Source organism: Schistocerca nitens, chromosome 9, assembly GCF_023898315.1.
Source record: "Schistocerca nitens isolate TAMUIC-IGC-003100 chromosome 9, iqSchNite1.1, whole genome shotgun sequence".
Lineage (NCBI taxonomy): Eukaryota > Metazoa > Arthropoda > Insecta > Orthoptera > Acrididae > Schistocerca > Schistocerca nitens.
In genome coordinates, this window is record NC_064622.1 from 433,186,335 (window position 1) to 433,204,137 (window position 17,803).

Genomic DNA, 17,803 nt, shown 5'->3' on the forward strand with positions numbered 1-17,803 from the left:
CTTTCAACATCTACTTTCATACAAAATATTAGTGCTGTCTATTTTGTCTTAGGTTGGTGTTGATGATCAAGGCAACATAACATATGTTGAAGCCAATACATACCATAACAATGGCTCAGGCAGTAATGACCACTCACCAGATGATTTTCTCATTCAGATGGCAAGCTGTTACAACAACAGTACATGGAAAGTTACATCTTACACTGTGAAAACTGATATCCCAGCTGCAACATGGTGTAGAGCACCAGGTTTGTCTGTATTTAATAGTAAATTGTTCAGTGGCTTGCATTCAAATATTAATTGTTCGTTTAGCATGCACAAATACTAATAAGAAATGATTGTAAAATAACTGAAAAAATTGCTGTCTAAAGTAATGCCATGTGGAAGTAAACTATCGTGCTGCTCACTGCTGGTGAAAAGCTCTTGATTTCCAGCATGGTGACAATATCAGAATAGTGTAAAGTTACAATATCTATCACCATCTTCAGCATCAACACCCATTGAAGTATTACAGAATTTCATATGATCACTTGACTGGATACCCAACAGCTTTTTGAAAAAAGTAATGATAATCATTTTCAAAGACATCTGGAAAGGGAGAATTGTATCTTATGCTTTCGTATCCTATTCTCATACCATCTGAGAAAACCAAATAGTCTCACAGATCAAGCCACTTTCAGTCTTCACACTGCCTCTTTCACAGTTAACATCAGCTAATTTCATTCCAGGTATACTTCACTGCATACTGAAATATGCATCCCACAGAGAGCACATTGGCTGTAATTGACTCACGAATCTTAAATTGTCTTAGCAATAGAACAACATCTTCACAGAAGTAAATAAAGTTGTCTGTGATCAGTTAACAGGATTCATATAACTGCATTGTGCATTATCATAGGGATACAGAATTATAAGTTTACTTTTTAGTACTCGGTGATGATAGTGTCTGTGCACTTGTGATTGTTTGTGTGTAGATGACAGTGGCCGTGTACATTATATATATATATATATATATATATATATATATATATATATATATATATATATATATATATGTTTGTGTTTGTTTGTGTGTCTATCGACCTGCCAGCGCTTTCGTTCGGTAAGTCACATCATCTTTGTTTTTAGATATATTTTTCCCACGTGGAATGGTTCCCTATATATATATATATATATGTATATATATATAATGGAGGGAAACATTCCACATAGGAAAAATATATCTAAAAACAAAGAAGATGTGACTTACCAAATGAAAGTGCTGGCAGGTCGACAGACACACAAACAAACACAAACATACACACAAAATTCAAGCTTTCGCAACAAACTGTTGCCTCATCAGGAAAGAGGGAAGGAGAGGGAAAGACAAAAGGATGTGGGTTTTAAGGGAGAGGGTAAGGAGGCACTCCAATCACGGGAGCGGAAAGACTTTAGCCACAGGGTGATCCTCATTACCAACAAACACTGTCTGCCTGTGTCCATTCATGCGAATGGACAGTTTGTTGCTGGTCATTCCCACATAGAAAGCTTCACAGTGTAGGCAGGTCAGTTGGTAAATCACATGGGTGCTTTCACATGTGGCTCTGCCTTTGATCGTGTAAAGCTTCCAGGTTACAGGACTGGAGTAGGTGGTGGTGGGAGGGTGCATGGGACAGGTTTTACACCGGGGGCGGTTACAAGGATAGGAGCCAGAGGGTAGGGAAGGTGGTTTGGGGATTTCATAGGGATGAACCAAGAGGTTACGAAGGTTAGGTGGACGGTGGAAAGGCACTCTTGGTGGAGTGGGGAGGATTTCATGAAGGATGGATCTCATTTCAGGGCAGGATTTGAGGAAGTCGTATCCCTGCTGGAGAGCCACATTCAGAGTCTGATCCAGTCCCGGAAAGTATCCTGTCACAAGTGGGGCACTTTTGGGGTTCTTCTGTGGGAGGTTCTGGGTTTGAGGAGATGAGGAAGTGGCTCTGGTTATTTGCTTCTGTACCAGGTCGGGAGGGTAGTTGCGAGATGCGAAAGCTGTTTTCAGGTTGTTGGTGTAATGGTTTAGGGATTCCAGACTGGAGCAGATTCGTTTGCCACGAAGACCTAGGCTGTAGGGAAGGGACTGTTTGATGTGGAATGTGTGGCAGCTGTCATAATGGAGGTACTGTTACTTGTTGGTGGGTTTGATGTGGACGGACATGTGAAGCTGGCCATTGGACAGGTGGAGGTCAACATCAAGAAAAGTGGCATGGGATTTGGAGTAGGACCAGGTGAATCTGATGGAACCAAAGGAGTTGAGGTTGGAGAGGAAATTCTGGAGTTCTTCTTCACCTCGAGTCCAGATCATGAAGATGTCATCAATAAGTCTGTACCAAACTTTGGGTTGGCAGGCCTGGGTAACCAAGAAGGCTTCCTCTAAGCGACCCATGAATAGATTGGCGTACGAGGGGGCCATCCTGGTGCCCATGGCTGTTCCCTTTAATTGTTTGTATGTCTGGCCTTCGAAAGTGAAGAAGTTGTGGGTCAGGATGAAGCTGGCTAAGGTAATGAGGAAAGAGGTTTTTGGTAGGGTGGCATGTGATCGGCGTGAAAGGAAGTGCTCCATCGCAGCAAGGCCCTGGACGTGCAGAATATTTGTGTATAAGGAAGTGGCATCAATGGTTTCAAGGATGGTTTCCGGGGGTAACAGACTGGGTAGGGATTCCAGGCATTCGAAAAAGTGGTTGGTGTCTTTGATGAAGGATGGGAGACTGCATGTAAGGGGTTGAAGGTGTTGATCTACGTAGGCAGAGATATGTTCTGTGGGGGCTTGGTAGCCAGCTACAATGGGACGGCCGGGATGATTGGGTTTGTGAATTTTAGGAAGAAGGTAGAAGGTAGGGGTGCGGGGTGTTGGTGGGGTCAGGAGGTTGATGGAGTCAGGTGAAAGGTTTTGTAGTAGAAAAGGTACCCAGATGGTGTAGCACTGTGCCAAGATGTGCTGGCCATGCACCAAGGCATGTTTAGCCACAGGGTGATCCTCATTACCAATGAACACTGTCTGCCTGTGTCCATTCATGCGAATAAAAAAGAAAGACTACTTGCAATCAAGTAAAATTGTTGTTTGTTGGTAGTGGAAGCTATCTATATGGTAATGCATGATATCCTGTGTGTGTGTGTGAGTGTATACCCGTCCTTTTTTCCCCCTAAGGTAAGTCTTTCCGCTCCCGGGATTGGAATGACTCCTTACCCTCTCCCTTAAAATCCACATCCTTTCGTCTTTCCTCTCCTTCCCCTCTTTCCTGATGAGGCAACAGTTTGTTGCGAAAGCTTGAATTTTGTGTGTGTGTTTGTGTGTCTATCGACCTGCCAGCACTTTCGTTCGGTAAGTCACATCATCTTTGTTTTTATATATATCTGTGTGTGTGTGTGTGTGTGTGTGTGTGTCTGTGTGTGTCTGTGTGTGTGTGTGTGTGTGTGTGTGTGTGTGTGTGTGTGTGTGTGTGTTTCTACATCTGACAAAGGAATTAGTCCAGTAGCTAATAATATCTAGCAGTCCTTTTTGAGTGTGCCTGTCTTCCTTCAACCAGTCTTCTATGACATGAGTAGGAATCTATCATTTACATATTGTTGATATTTATTTTCTGGTTATATATTCCATCAAGATAATACTAGCCTGCATCTTTAGAGAAATGGCATCTTAAAATAAGCTTTATGTTGGAGGAATAATAAACCATGGATGTGGATATGTTAGTGTAGCCTCACAATGTGAATAACTATGCATGATTACAATATTAGAGAAGGAGAGTTGCTACTCACCATATAGTGGAGTATCTGAGTTGCGATAGCCACAACAAAAAGATTCACACAATTATAGTATGATTTCAATGGGAACAGGCATGCAATAACATCTAATTTTGAACAAGGCCTATATCAGATATCTGATGTGATTGTAATTCTTGTGGAATCTGCTAAGTTAATTCAAAATATATTAAAAATTGATTTAAGTTCATTTTTTGTGAAACAAAACAATAATAGCTGCATCACAGAGGGACACGTGTTCAGAGCATAGTAAATACAATGTGCAAGAATAACAGAGTCATGGTTGTCTGAGTTTATGCCCTCATCTTACAATACTATGAAATTCAAAACTTTTCTTCCCATTTTGTGCTTATAATATCCCAAAAAAATATCTTTATCCAAAGAATGTCAAATTATGCAGATTAATCTGTCTTAATTACTAAGACAAAAACTTACAAGTCTTCTATCTTGTGAACATTTGCTGCTATCATTATCTTGGTTTTAGATTTTACACACACCAGTCCTGCTGGTGTCAATATTTCAAAACTTACTGACTCCTAGTAACTCATCTTCAGAAATACTTATTTGACTTAATCACAGTAAACATAAGAAAACAGCTACAGACTTTCACTAGTAATAGTTCTGTTGCAATGATTGATTGCACCACTTTCAACATAACTGAAGCGCATAAACACTGCAACTAAGCAGTTGCTGAACTGAAACACTTCCCCATGAAACTCAGTTCTTCATGGTTTGTGGCCATAAAGTGCTTGACAGTCTAACAGGGACAAACAAATCAAGTAACTGCTATAAGTATGGTACAAAAAGTCATCTGACAAGAAGATAAAAACAAATAAGTAAAAACAAATTATTTTAAGGTGGAAAATGTACATAGAATGTAATGTTGTGAGTTTAAATATTACAGTTTGTAATATGAAATTTTTATACCAGCTGCTTACTCCAATCCATCCAAAAATTATATCTGTGTGAATGATGAACTCAGTTATATGCTAAAACCAGCTTAGCTTCCACTGCTTCACTCACATAGACTGTATGGTGTGCACATATTTTTGTTTTGTTATTCTTTAACAAAATTTTTATGTTGGTCACAATTTACAACATCATCTAAACTTTTCGCACCAATTAAGAATAGTATATTCTGAATGTCTTCTGACCAAAAAGCGATTCTGATGGTTGGCGTCACAGATTTTGTTAATCTTGCCTTTTAAGTTTTGTGGTTATATTTTCATAGAAACTTTCTCTCCTAAAACACATTTCTTTGGATGTCAATCACCAATTTTCATAGATTTTGCTTCAAAAATGTTTTAACATTTGAAATATTTACAAAGACAGTAACTTGTTCTCGAAAGAACAGTTATTGTTGATGACCGTGCAGCTTTTCCCTGAAATAAATGATGACTAACTGACAACCTCAGCTGCTGACAGGTGTTGTTGTTATACCTCGATGTGGACAGCTGAAAATGTGTGCCCCGACCGGGACTCGAACCCGGGATCTCCTGCTTACATGGCAGACGCTCTATCCATCTGAGCCACCGAGGACACAGATGAATAGCGCGACTGCAGGGACTTATCCCTTGCACGCTTCCCGTGAGACTCACATTCTCAACTGTCCACAATTCTACATATGTATTGTACCTTCTAGACATTTGCCCATCCACTCATTACTCGCGCACGCGTTGGCGATTCCTGTAAGGGTTTGGGCAACCTGTGCGCATTCGCACAGACAAAGGTCAATGGCTGGGTAGCCTTTAACTATATATACAAAGACAGTAACTTGTTCTCGAAAGAACAGTTATTGTTGATGACCGTGCAGCTTTTCCCTGAAATAAATGATGACTAACTGACAACCTCAGCTGCTGACAGGTGTTGTTGTTATACCTCGGTGTGGACAGCTGAAAATGTGTGCCCCGACCGGGACTCGTACCCGGGATCTCCTGCTTACATGGCAGACGCTCTATCCATCTGAGCCACCGAGGACACAGATGAATAGCGCGAATGCAGGGACTTATCCCTTGCACGCTTCCCGTGAGACTCACATTCCCAACTGTCCACAATTCTACATATGTATTGTACCTTATAGACATTTGCCCATCCACTCATTACTCGCGCACGCGTTGGCGATTCCCGTAAGAGTTTGGGCAACCTGTGCGCATTCGCACAGACAAAGGTCAATGGCTGGGTAGCCGTTAACTATATATACAAAGACAGTTACTTGTTCTCGAAAGAACAGTTATTGTTGATGACCGTGCAGCTTTTCCCTGAAATAAATGATGACTAACTGACAACCTCAGCTGCTGACAGGTGTTGTTGTTATACCTCGGTGTGGACAGCTGAAAATGTGTGCCCCGACCGGGACTCGTACCCGGGATCTCCTGCTTACATGGCAGACGCTCTATCCATCTGAGCCACCGAGGACACAGATGAATAGCGCGAATGCAGGGACTTATCCCTTGCACGCTTCCCGTGAGACTCACATTCCCAACTGTCCACAATTCTACATATGTATTGTACCTTATAGACATTTGCCCATCCACTCATTACTCGCGCACGCGTTGGCGATTCCCGTAAGAGTTTGGGCAACCTGTGCGCATTCGCACAGACAAAGGTCAATGGCTGGGTAGCCGTTAACTATATATACAAAGACAGTTACTTGTTCTCGAAAGAACAGTTATTGTTGATGACCGTGCAGCTTTTCCCTGAAATAAATGATGACTAACTGACAACCTCAGCTGCTGACAGGTGTTGTTGTTATACCTCGATGTGGACAGCTGAAAATGTGTGCCCCGACCGGGACTCGAACCCAGGATCTCCTCCTTACATGGCAGACGCTCTATCCATCTGAGCCACCGAGGACACAGATGAATAGCGCGACTGCAGGGACTTATCCCTTGCACGATTCCCGTGAGACTCACCTTCCCAACTGTCCACAATTCTACATATGTATTGTACCTTATAGACATTTGCCCATCCACTCATTACTCACGCATGCGTTGGCGATTCCCGTAAGAGTTTGGGCAACCTGTGCGCATTCGCACAGACAAAGGTCAATGGCTGGGTAGCCTTTAACTATATATACAAAGACAGTAACTTGTTCTCGAAAGAACAGTTATTGTTGATGACCGTGCAGCTTTTCCCTGAAATAAATGATGACTAACTGACAACCTCAGCTGCTGACAGGTGTTGTTGTTATACCTCGGTGTGGACAGCTGAAAATGTGTGCCCCGACCGGGACTCGTACCCGGGATCTCCTGCTTACATGGCAGACGCTCTATCCATCTGAGCCACCGAGGACACAGATGAATAGCGCGAATGCAGGGACTTATCCCTTGCACGCTTCCCGTGAGACTCACATTCCCAACTGTCCACAATTCTACATATGTATTGTACCTTATAGACATTTGCCCATCCACTCATTACTCGCGCACGCGTTGGCGATTCCCGTAAGAGTTTGGGCAACCTGTGCGCATTCGCACAGACAAAGGTCAATGGCTGGGTAGCCGTTAACTATATATACAAAGACAGTAACTTGTTCTCGAAAGAACAGTTATTGTTGATGACCGTGCAGCTTTTCCCTGAAATAAATGATGACTAACTGACAACCTCAGCTGCTGACAGGTGTTGTTGTTATACCTCGATGTGGACAGCTGAAAAATGTGTGCCCCGACCGGGACTCGAACCCAGGATCTCCTCCTTACATGGCAGACGCTCTATCCATCTGAGCCACCGAGGACACAGATGAATAGCGCGACTGCAGGGACTTATCCCTTGCACGATTCCCGTGAGACTCACCTTCCCAACTGTCCACAATTCTACATATGTATTGTACCTTATAGACATTTGCCCATCCACTCATTACTCACGCATGCGTTGGCGATTCCCGTAAGAGTTTGGGCAACCTGTGCGCATTCGCACAGACAAAGGTCAATGGCTGGGTAGCCTTTAACTATATATACAAAGACAGTAACTTGTTCTCGAAAGAACAGTTATTGTTGATGACCGTGCAGCTTTTCCCTGAAATAAATGATGACTAACTGACAACCTCAGCTGCTGACAGGTGTTGTTGTTATACCTCGATGTGGACAGCTGAAAATGTGTGCCCCGACCGGGACTCGAACCCGGGATCTCCTGCTTACATGGCAGACGCTCTATCCATCTGAGCCACCGAGGACACAGATGAATAGCGCGACTGCAGGGACTTATCCCTTGCACGCTTCCCGTGAGACTCACATTCCCAACTGTCCACAATTCTACATATGTATTGTACCTTATAGACATTTGCCCATCCACTCATTACTGGCGCACGCGTTGGCGATTCGCGTAAGAGTTTGGGCAACCTGTGCGCATTCGCACAGACAAAGGTCAATGGCTGGGTAGCCTTTAACTATATATACAAAGACAGTAACTTGTTCTCGAAAGAACAGTTATTGTTGATGACCGTGCAGCTTTTCCCTGAAATAAATGATGACTAACCGACAACCTCAGCTGCTGAAAGGTGTTGTTGTTATACCTCGATGTGGACAGCTGAAAATGTGTGCCCCGACCGGGACTCGAACCCGGGATCTCCTGCTTACATGGCAGACGCTCTATCCATCTGAGCCACCGAGGACACAGATGAATAGCGCGACTACAGGGACTTATACCTTGCACGCTTCCCGTGAGACTCACATTCCCAACTGTCCACAATTCTAGATATGTATTGTACCTTATAGACATTTGCCCATCCACTCATTACTCGCACACGCGTTGGCGATTCCCGTAAGAGTTTGGGCAACCTGTGCGCATTCGCACAGACAAAGGTCAATGGCTGGGTAGCCTTTAACTATATATACAAAGACAGTAACTTGTTCTCGAAAGAACAGTTATTGTTGATGACCGTGCAGCTTTCCCCTGAAATAAATGATGACTAACTGACAACCTCAGCTGCTGACAGGTGTTGTTGTTATACCTCGATGTGGACAGCTGAAAATGTGTGCCCCGACCGGGACTCGAACCCGGGATCTCCTGCTTACATGGCAGACGCTCTATCCATCTGAGCCACCGAGGACACAGATGAATAGCGCGACTGCAGGGACTTATCCCTTGCACGCTTCCCGTGAGACTCACATTCCCAACTGTCCACAATTCTACATATGTATTGTACCTTCTAGACATTTGCCCATCCACTCATTACTCTTACGGGAATCGCCAACGCGTTCGCGAGTAATGAGTGGATGGGCAAATGTCTAGAAGGTACAATACATATGTAGAATTGTGGACAGTTGGGAATGTGAGTCTCACGGGAAGCGTGCAAGGGATAAGTCCCTGCAGTCGCGCTATTCATCTGTGTCCTCGGTGGCTCAGATGGATAGAGCGTCTGCCATGTAAGCAGGAGATCCCGGGTTCGAGTCCCGGTCGGGGCACACATTTTCAGCTGTCCTCATCGAGGTGTAACAACAACACCTGTCAGCAGCTGAGGTTGTCAGTTAGTCATCATTTATTTCAGGGAAAAGCAGCATGGTCATTAACAATAACTGTTCTTTCGAGAACAAGTTACTGTCTTTGTATATATAGTTAAAGGCTACCCAGCCATTGACCTTTGTCTGTGCGAATGCGCACAGGTTGCTCAAACTCTTACGGGAATCGCAAACGCGTGCGCGAGTAATGAGTGGATGGGCAAATGTCTATAAGGTACAATACATATGTAGAATTGTGGACAGTTGGGAATGTGAGTCTCACGGGAAGCGTGCAAGGGATAAGTCCCTGCAGTCGCGCTATTCATCTGTGTCCTCGGTGGCTCAGATGGATAGAGCGTCTGCCATGTAAGCAGGAGATCCCGGGTTCGTGTCCCGGTCGGGGCACACATTTTCAGCTGTCCACATCGAGGTATAACAACAACACCTGTCAGCAGCTGAGGTTGTCAGTTAGTCATCATTTATTTCAGGGAAAAGCTGCACGGTCATCAACAATAACTGTTCTTTCGAGAACAAGTTACTGTCTTTGTATATATAGTTAAAGGCTACCCAGCCATTGACCTTTGTCTGTGCGAATGCGCACAGGTTGCCCAAACTCTTACGGGAATTGCCAACGCGTGCGCGAGCAATGAGTGGATGGGCAAATGTCTATAAGGTACAATACATATGTAGAATTGTGGACAGTTGGGAATGTGAGTCTCACGGGAAGCGTGCAAGGGATAAGTCCCTGCAGTCACGCTATTCATCTGTGTCCTCGGTGGCTCAGATGGATAGAGCGTCTGCCATGTAAGCAGGAGATCCCGGGTTCGAGTCCCGGTCGGGGCACACATTTTCAGCTGTCCACATCGAGGTATAACAACAACACCTTTCAGCAGCTGAGGTTGTCAGTTAGTCATCATTTATTTCAGGGAAAAGCTGCACGGTCATCAACAATAACTGTTCTTTCGAGAACAAGTTACTGTCTTTGTATATATAGTTAAAGGCTACCCAGCCATTGACTTTGTCTGTGCGAATGCGCACAGGTTGCCCAAACTCTTACGGGAATCGCCAACGCGTGCGCGAGTAATGAGTGGATGGGCAAATGTCTATAAGGTACAGTACATATGTAGAATTGTGGGCAGTTGGGAATGTGAGTCTCACGGGAAGCGTGCAAGGGATAAGTCCCTGCAGTCGCGCTATTCATCTGTGTCCTCGGTGGCTCAGATGGATAGAGCGTCTGCCATGTAAGCAGGAGATCCCGGGTTCGAGTCCCGGTCGGGACACACATTTTCAGCTGTCCACATCGAGGTATAACAACAACACCTGTCAGCAGTTGAGGTTGTCAGTTAGTCATCATTTATTTCAGGGAAAAGCTGCACGGTCATCAACAATAACTGTTCTTTCGAGAACAAGTTACTGTCTTTGTATATATAGTTAAAGGCTACCCAGCCATTGACCTTTGTCTGTGCGAATGCGCACAGGTTGCCCAAACTCTTACGGGAATCGCCAACGCGTGCGCGAGTAATGAGTGGATGGGCAAATGTCTATAAGGTACAATACATATGTAGAATTGTGGACAGTTGGGAATGTGAGTCTCACGGGAAGCGTGCAAGGGATATGTCCCTGCAGTCGCGCTATTCATCTGTGTCCTCAGTGGCTCAGATGGATAGAGCGTCTGCCATGTAAGCAGGAGATCCCGGGTTCGAGTCCCGGTCGGGGCACACATTTTCAGCTGTCCACATCGAGGTATAACAACAACACCTGTCAGCAGCTGAGGTTGTCAGTTAGTCATCATTTGAAATATTTTCATGAAAATTTTCATCTCCTATTTCATCCCCTTAGGGATTAAATTTCCAATAACACTGAAACATCCAACTCTTTTTGTTTCCAACTGAGGAGTCAGATATGAATTTTCAGAGATTGTTTCAAAAACGCTTTTGTAATTAAATATTTCCATCATAACTTTTGTTTCCCATTGTAGCCCCTTACAGGTTGGATTTCCATGAGCACTGAAGCTTTTTCATTTTATTTTGTTTATGGATTTATATTTTTTTCTAGCCATGAAGCCAAATTCTAATTTTTATACTTACCTTTAAAAATCTTTCATAATTAAATATTTTAATATAAATCTGTATCCCCTATTTCACGCCCTTTGGAGTATACTTTTGAAGAATCCCTTCATAAACAGTCTACAGTAAAAGATCAACTCCAAAATCCAAACTTCTATCATTAAGAGTGCGGACTGGGAAATAATGAATCAGTCAGACAGTACATTTCCTGTTATATATAGAGATAACTTCAGATTTCACTTTATACATACATTTTTGTATTTTCCTAATGCAGATCACATTGTGCAACAAGCTCTATGTAGCAGATTATGAGTTTATCTCAGAGTACAACTATCATCTGTCTCTCTTTCTGTAGAATGGCTCACAGACTCACTCAAAGTTCCAACATGTTAATCTCTTTCCTTCTTATGTCTCAAGGTGCACACATACTTTCTTGCTATGATGTGGGTCTAGCATCTTTAGCATACAGAAATGTGATAGAGAGGTGCTAATTCAGCAGCATAGAAGGAGATAGGTTAAATAAATATGCTAGCCAAACAGCACAAGATGAAAAAGATATATGTAGGAAATGTGTTAACTCAGCATTATGACAGGAGAAATGAATGAAGGGAATAGAAGATAACAATTTAACAAAAGAAAGAAAAGAAAAAGGATGTGTTCATCCAACAGTATATCAGATTAGCCCCTATATGACACTTAAAATTTATGAAGAAAAATATTGAGACGGTCAATGAAGAGTGTGCAACTGGTATAATTGAAAACAAACAACAATATGTTGATGTTGACACCAGAGGGGGATTGTGAACAGAAGAGGAAGCTAGCCTGAATCCCACATAGACTGTCATGGGGTGAGCAGCCATGAAGAACAAGCCTCGGCTACCCCTGCTGTGTAGGCACCTGAACATGTAGTTCATACATCCACAAAAGCAGATGTCATTGGCTCAGAGCAATACTATCATAACTTACAGTATGGTGAATTCAAAATTCCAATATTTCCCAGAAATCAACATGGAAATATACACTTGCAAATGCCACTTAAAATGTACTGTTGTTCCATTTTTATTATGTACTTTATAGCAAAAAACGTTCCAGAAATTATTTTAGAGGTGGGATTAGTGATAAAAGTATTGATGTCTAACATTAATATCACTTACAATCATTTTTTGCTGAAATTGTGCATCAGCATGTGGCTACAAATGTGAATATCTTTATTTCATATATTCTGTTAACAATGGCAATGTTTCTGTGACATTTCTTATTTCCAAAGCTTTCTAGCATATGAAAATGGTAAAATGTAAACACAACACAACAACAAAAAATAGTTCCAGGGGAAAAAATGAAGACTGTATGTTAAAATTAATGCTGCAATTAGAATAGTTTAACACTTCATTCATCTTCTTCTTCAATATTATGAGCTTACCTGTGCTTCATATTGTGGTATAATTCATGGTAAATTGTTGGAATAATATTATTTGAACAGAGGAGCATCATATCACAAAATTTTTCTTCTGAAATTTACAGCAAGTTTCCTACAGCACTGTCTACACTTGGCCTGCAACCTCAAAACTTGTGCATTAAATCAATTGTATTGTATTCTGAGTCATATTCATATTTAAACGCTGTCATCCCCAGTCCTTCCTTCCTCATCATTATTACTCTGATACAGAGCATCTTACACTTTCTTCATTTTCAGCTTTAGTCCAGTTTTGGACTGTTGTGAAAGCCCCTTTGAAATCAAAGAAATCCTTCTGTAAAATCTCATCTACATCATACATTTTTCCATTCCATTTTGCTTGGCTGTGGCTGCTAGAGTGTACCACTACTGTGGTACATAAATGTTAATACCTTTTTTTTCCATCTCTCTCAGTAACACTCTGAATGCTGTCTCCTTCATTCTGGGTGTGCCCCTTCTCAAGAAACTACTCAGATCATATAAATACATGAAAAGTAATACTCTGTATTGTTTCTGAGCACTGCAATTGTCAGAAAAGAAAGAAACATTTTTGTAGCTAATCTCACATTGCTTCTTTAGAAATTTGTTGACACAGCTAGCTAAGTCTATGCTTCCACAATGTCAAATTACCTCATACCACACGAAGCACATTTTCTTCCATATTCTCATTTTGAAGACAGTCAGATTGTAGATGCTTAGCTTTCTTTTTTTAATAAGCAAGGATGCTTCACAGTGTGGACTGCTGAGTACCTGCTGCAAACCAAAACAGTCACACAGAAATGTACAGTCAGTTTGGACACCCAACTTGTCAAAATATTTTTCTGCTCGAGCCACATCTTTATTTTTCTGATGTTGTAAACTTACCCTCCCTCAAATCATTACTTGTTGATTGTCACTCACTTCAAAATGAAATCTTTTAATAAGCCTTGAGAGGAGTAAGATTTACAATAAACTTTTTACTTATCTTCCTTTCTCACAGTTGGCTCCAGTTCTTCATGTCTAGGAGTTGATTCTTGAGGCTGAAATTTCTGAAAGTGTAGGTTCCAAATGACTTGATAACTACTGAAGAATTGCCTGTTTTTGTCTTGATTTTTATTTTCCACATTTTTCTATCTCACATTGTCTTTAAAATTTGCACTTCACTATCAAAAATTACATTGTTATTGCCAGACATAAAAACATGCCCAGCCACATCAGAGGCATACCTGCTACTAACCCATACTGCAGTACCGACAATATTCGAAAGAGTTTACAAACTTTATTGACAAAAGAAGAATCTTCACCAAGTCATATCATTATTTTATAATTGAATCCAGAAATAAATTTAATAAGTAGCATAGTAGCATCAGATTGTGTAATTAATAATAGGAATTTTAAGTGTGCCAGATATTTTGTAACTTCAGATGTTTCTAAAAGAAGAGTAACTTTTACTGTACATGTAGAGCTAGTACATATCGATTGTGACAAAGAAAATAAAAGGATTTATTTTTATACATTTTAGCCTGAAATAGAATGTGTTGTGTAAAAAAATCTTGTAAAATTCTTTTAGTTAAACAACGGAGATCCTGTTTAAAAGGTAGAAAATTTTTTGGTGTTGATAACATCTGTTGAATAAAGGTAATGTTAGGGGGGGGGTGTCCCTTTACAATGTCTTTTGTCTTTATATTTTTTTCCTCTAAAGGAGTCTTATTTTGCGGTTCAGCATCTTTGTAGTCCTCACATTCATCACATGTATCGTTTTTAGGTTTGAAAACCTAAGATTGTATTCCATGTTGGTAAAAATTTCATACATCCAAGCTGCTGAATGTTCCTTCCCCTCCTCTTGGCAGTTCTGAATGTACATTCTGTACATCTTTTGGACACTGAGAGTACTATTCAGGGAAGTGTGAACTATCCTTTCTAGTGTTATGTGATTCTACTTTATCATATGAATCTATATGATTTCTAGTAACTTGTGTAATGTCATGTGATGTTCATTGATGATTATTGTGCTTGCCACATTTCCTCTCATGCAGTACACCTTCTGGTCTAATTTTTCCTAAAATTGTCTTGACCCACTGATCAGTAATACCAAATGTATGAAAAAACATAGTTTTCCATACCTTTATTACTTAATTTTCAAGAATAATTGTATACTCTTATGTGCTAGTACTCCTCAACTTAGTACCATCTCCCAGTTCGCTACAGATTCTTTGTCTTGGAATTTCCATTATCAGCTTCCTCGGATAATCGCATTTCCTATCTGTACTTTCTAAGCCATAAAATGACTCAAACAGTTTCTGTATTTGATCTAACAATATTTGGGACTACTAAAGAACAGGATACAACCTACTGGCTTTGACCAATGATATCATCATTTGCCAGATATCATTTGTTACACAGGTTTAACAGCTTAGAGGAATGTTCATAAACAAAGGAATGCAGGAGAGAAACCAGATGGTAGACATATATCACAGCCAGTAACACTTTAACCATAATGTTGAGGATATCACTATTTTGAGATGCAGTACTTCTATAAAAAATAAAGGAAAATAAGGGATAGAACTAGCAGTAGCATAGAATACCTCACTTGACATATATATGAGTTACATCTCAAACTTCAGTCAAGCTGTATAGGTTATTAACTGCAGTACGAAATACAAATTTAACGTATGTTGATTTCTTCGTTTTCATTAGCCTTAGTATCCTATTCTTCAGTTGAACTATATAGGTCAACTGAAGTATGGGATACAAATTTTACAGGCACTTCACCTCCACTACCACTAATAGTCTGTTCCTAGTAGATAGCAAGGCAGAAGGATCTACATACACGATATTTGTAACCAATACTTCAGTTGATCTACATAGATCAACTGAAGAATAGGATACTACTGCTAACAAAAATGAGGAAATTGTCACTTGTAACCTGTATCTCACATCAGCTATGAAAATGCACAAGAAGATGACACACATGAAATTTGAATCCCGTACTTCAGTTGACCTTTTCTTTTTTTGCCTTCGATATTAATCGTATCAACTGAAAGTTATCATAGTCTTGCTAACAATGACAAGAAAACCAACAGTAGTGAAATTTGTATCTCATTCTTTAGTTGAGCTATATAGGTCAACTGAAGAACAGAATGCTAGTACTAGCGAAAGGGAAATAACAACATTTATAACATGCACATTTTGTACTTCAATTGACCTATGTATGTCAACTGAAGAATAGGATACCAGTGCTACCAAAGGCAAAAGATAGTGCCTTACATAACATTTCTATCCTGCTCTTCAGTTGATCTATATAGGTAAATTACATCAGTGTTACATACATCACTTTTTTTGTCTAACTAGCACCAGTATCCCACACTTCAGTTGACCTCTATACGTCAACTGAAGTATGGGATACAAATTTTACCTGTTGTCAGTCTTTTTGCCTTTAGCAGTGCTAGTATAGACTCGAAAAAATTGTAGTGATACTAGTGCTGGGAAAGGGAAAAAAGAGCAACAGCTGCAAAATTTGTATTCCATATTGCAGCTGATGAAACCATACGTAACATAAAACAGCGTAATACAACAATGAAATACATCAATGTAGACAAATTCAGTGCAACAAAAAAATGAAAAACTAAACTTAGCACATGCAAGCTCCTCCACAAAAAGCCATAGCCCATGTAGAAAGACATCAACAAAATCTGATACCTACATATACAAGAAACACAACATTCCAAAAAAACCATACACACACACACACACACACACACACAAACATTCACATCGACAAAATGAAATTAAAAAAATCCACAGAAGAAAATTATGTAACTTAAGAAAATGAAGAATGATGGATCAACCCCAAAAAATTCAAATCAATATTTTAACCATCTGGCCAACCCACCCTTTTAAATTATCAGTTCCCCCCCCCCCCCCCCCCCAACCAAAAAAAAAAAAAAAATCCCAATCTGAACTAACAAATTTTGGACAATAAATTTGCCCAACATGTTTAAGGAAATGCTTAAATGGGCAATATGTATCGGGTACACTGTGCCTCCATGAATATTCATCTAAATGATTCTGAAGTGTTGAAATCTGTTATTTCCCTCTTCCTATGACAGATTTTATGGCTGACCAATAACCTACTATACTACTGGTATGAGCCTCAGTTGATGAAGATCTGAATTCAGTATTATGATTGACAACAAGATGCTGAAAACCCTTATTCCTCAAATCCCTACATGAAGAAAAACCATTGGAAATAACTATGGAACCCTCTGCAACATGATCTTCAATTAATTTCACCAAAACTTTCTTAATTCAATTAGGAACTACTTTAAAAACTATATTGTCATACTCTTGACCTGAAACTACAGCCCCCCAAACCCATAATCCTACCACACGTCCCCCCCTGTTGTACTTGGTTTTGCCAAAATGAGACTCATCAATTTTGACTATAACATCCGCTCCCCCAAAGACCCCCTATACTTTAAATATTCCCCACAAACTTTCCCAAAACGGGTACCAGTCCACAATGGAACACTCACTCTCACAACATTCTTGCGCACATAGCCACACAAGACACCTCGAACACCAGCAGTATGTAATTTTTATAATATCCCTCAACGCCAGCTTCAGTTTCTAAAACCATGTTCCTTGTCCAATTGAGCGCCATAGCCAATCCTTGCTACACATCCATATGAATGAATCATGAGTATGATGAGCAGACACACAGGCTAATTGTTCACTGCACTCACAACACCAAACGTAATCATCAAGGAGACCAGATATTTGCCAAATTCGAATGGTTGCAATCATGTATACACTCATAGCCTCCTTTAAGTCTTCCATATTCATGAGAATAGACAAATCCATACCTAAAAAAGAAAATGAAAAACTAAAAATTCTTCTAAATGAAAAACTGTTAGTCCAAATTATTTAACTCATTAAGAATGAAATTATGTACTGAATGAATTGAAAGAACCAATTATTTAAATCAATGGAAATGAAAAAAATCTTATAGAATGTTTAGTGCTGTCTTTTAGAACCACATTCATATTTTTCAATTTACATGATGGCACTTATCCACAGCAGACAACCCGTTT

General features: G+C 40.5%; 1 protein-coding gene and 1 non-coding gene across 2 annotated transcripts in view; both read left to right on the forward strand.

The window, feature by feature from the left end:
• LOC126204421 (uncharacterized) overlaps positions 1–17,803 on the forward strand; it is a 270,652-nt gene that overhangs the window by 193,712 nt on the left and 59,137 nt on the right. Inside the window, exon 18 of the mRNA XM_049938808.1 lies at positions 53–248. Coding sequence (XP_049794765.1) covers positions 53–248 — 196 coding nt within the window. The remainder of the gene's footprint in view (positions 1–52; positions 249–17,803) is intronic.
• On the forward strand, positions 10,418–10,492 carry Trnat-ugu (transfer RNA threonine (anticodon UGU)). Its single transcript has one exon. It is a non-coding gene; the product is annotated as a tRNA-Thr (tRNA).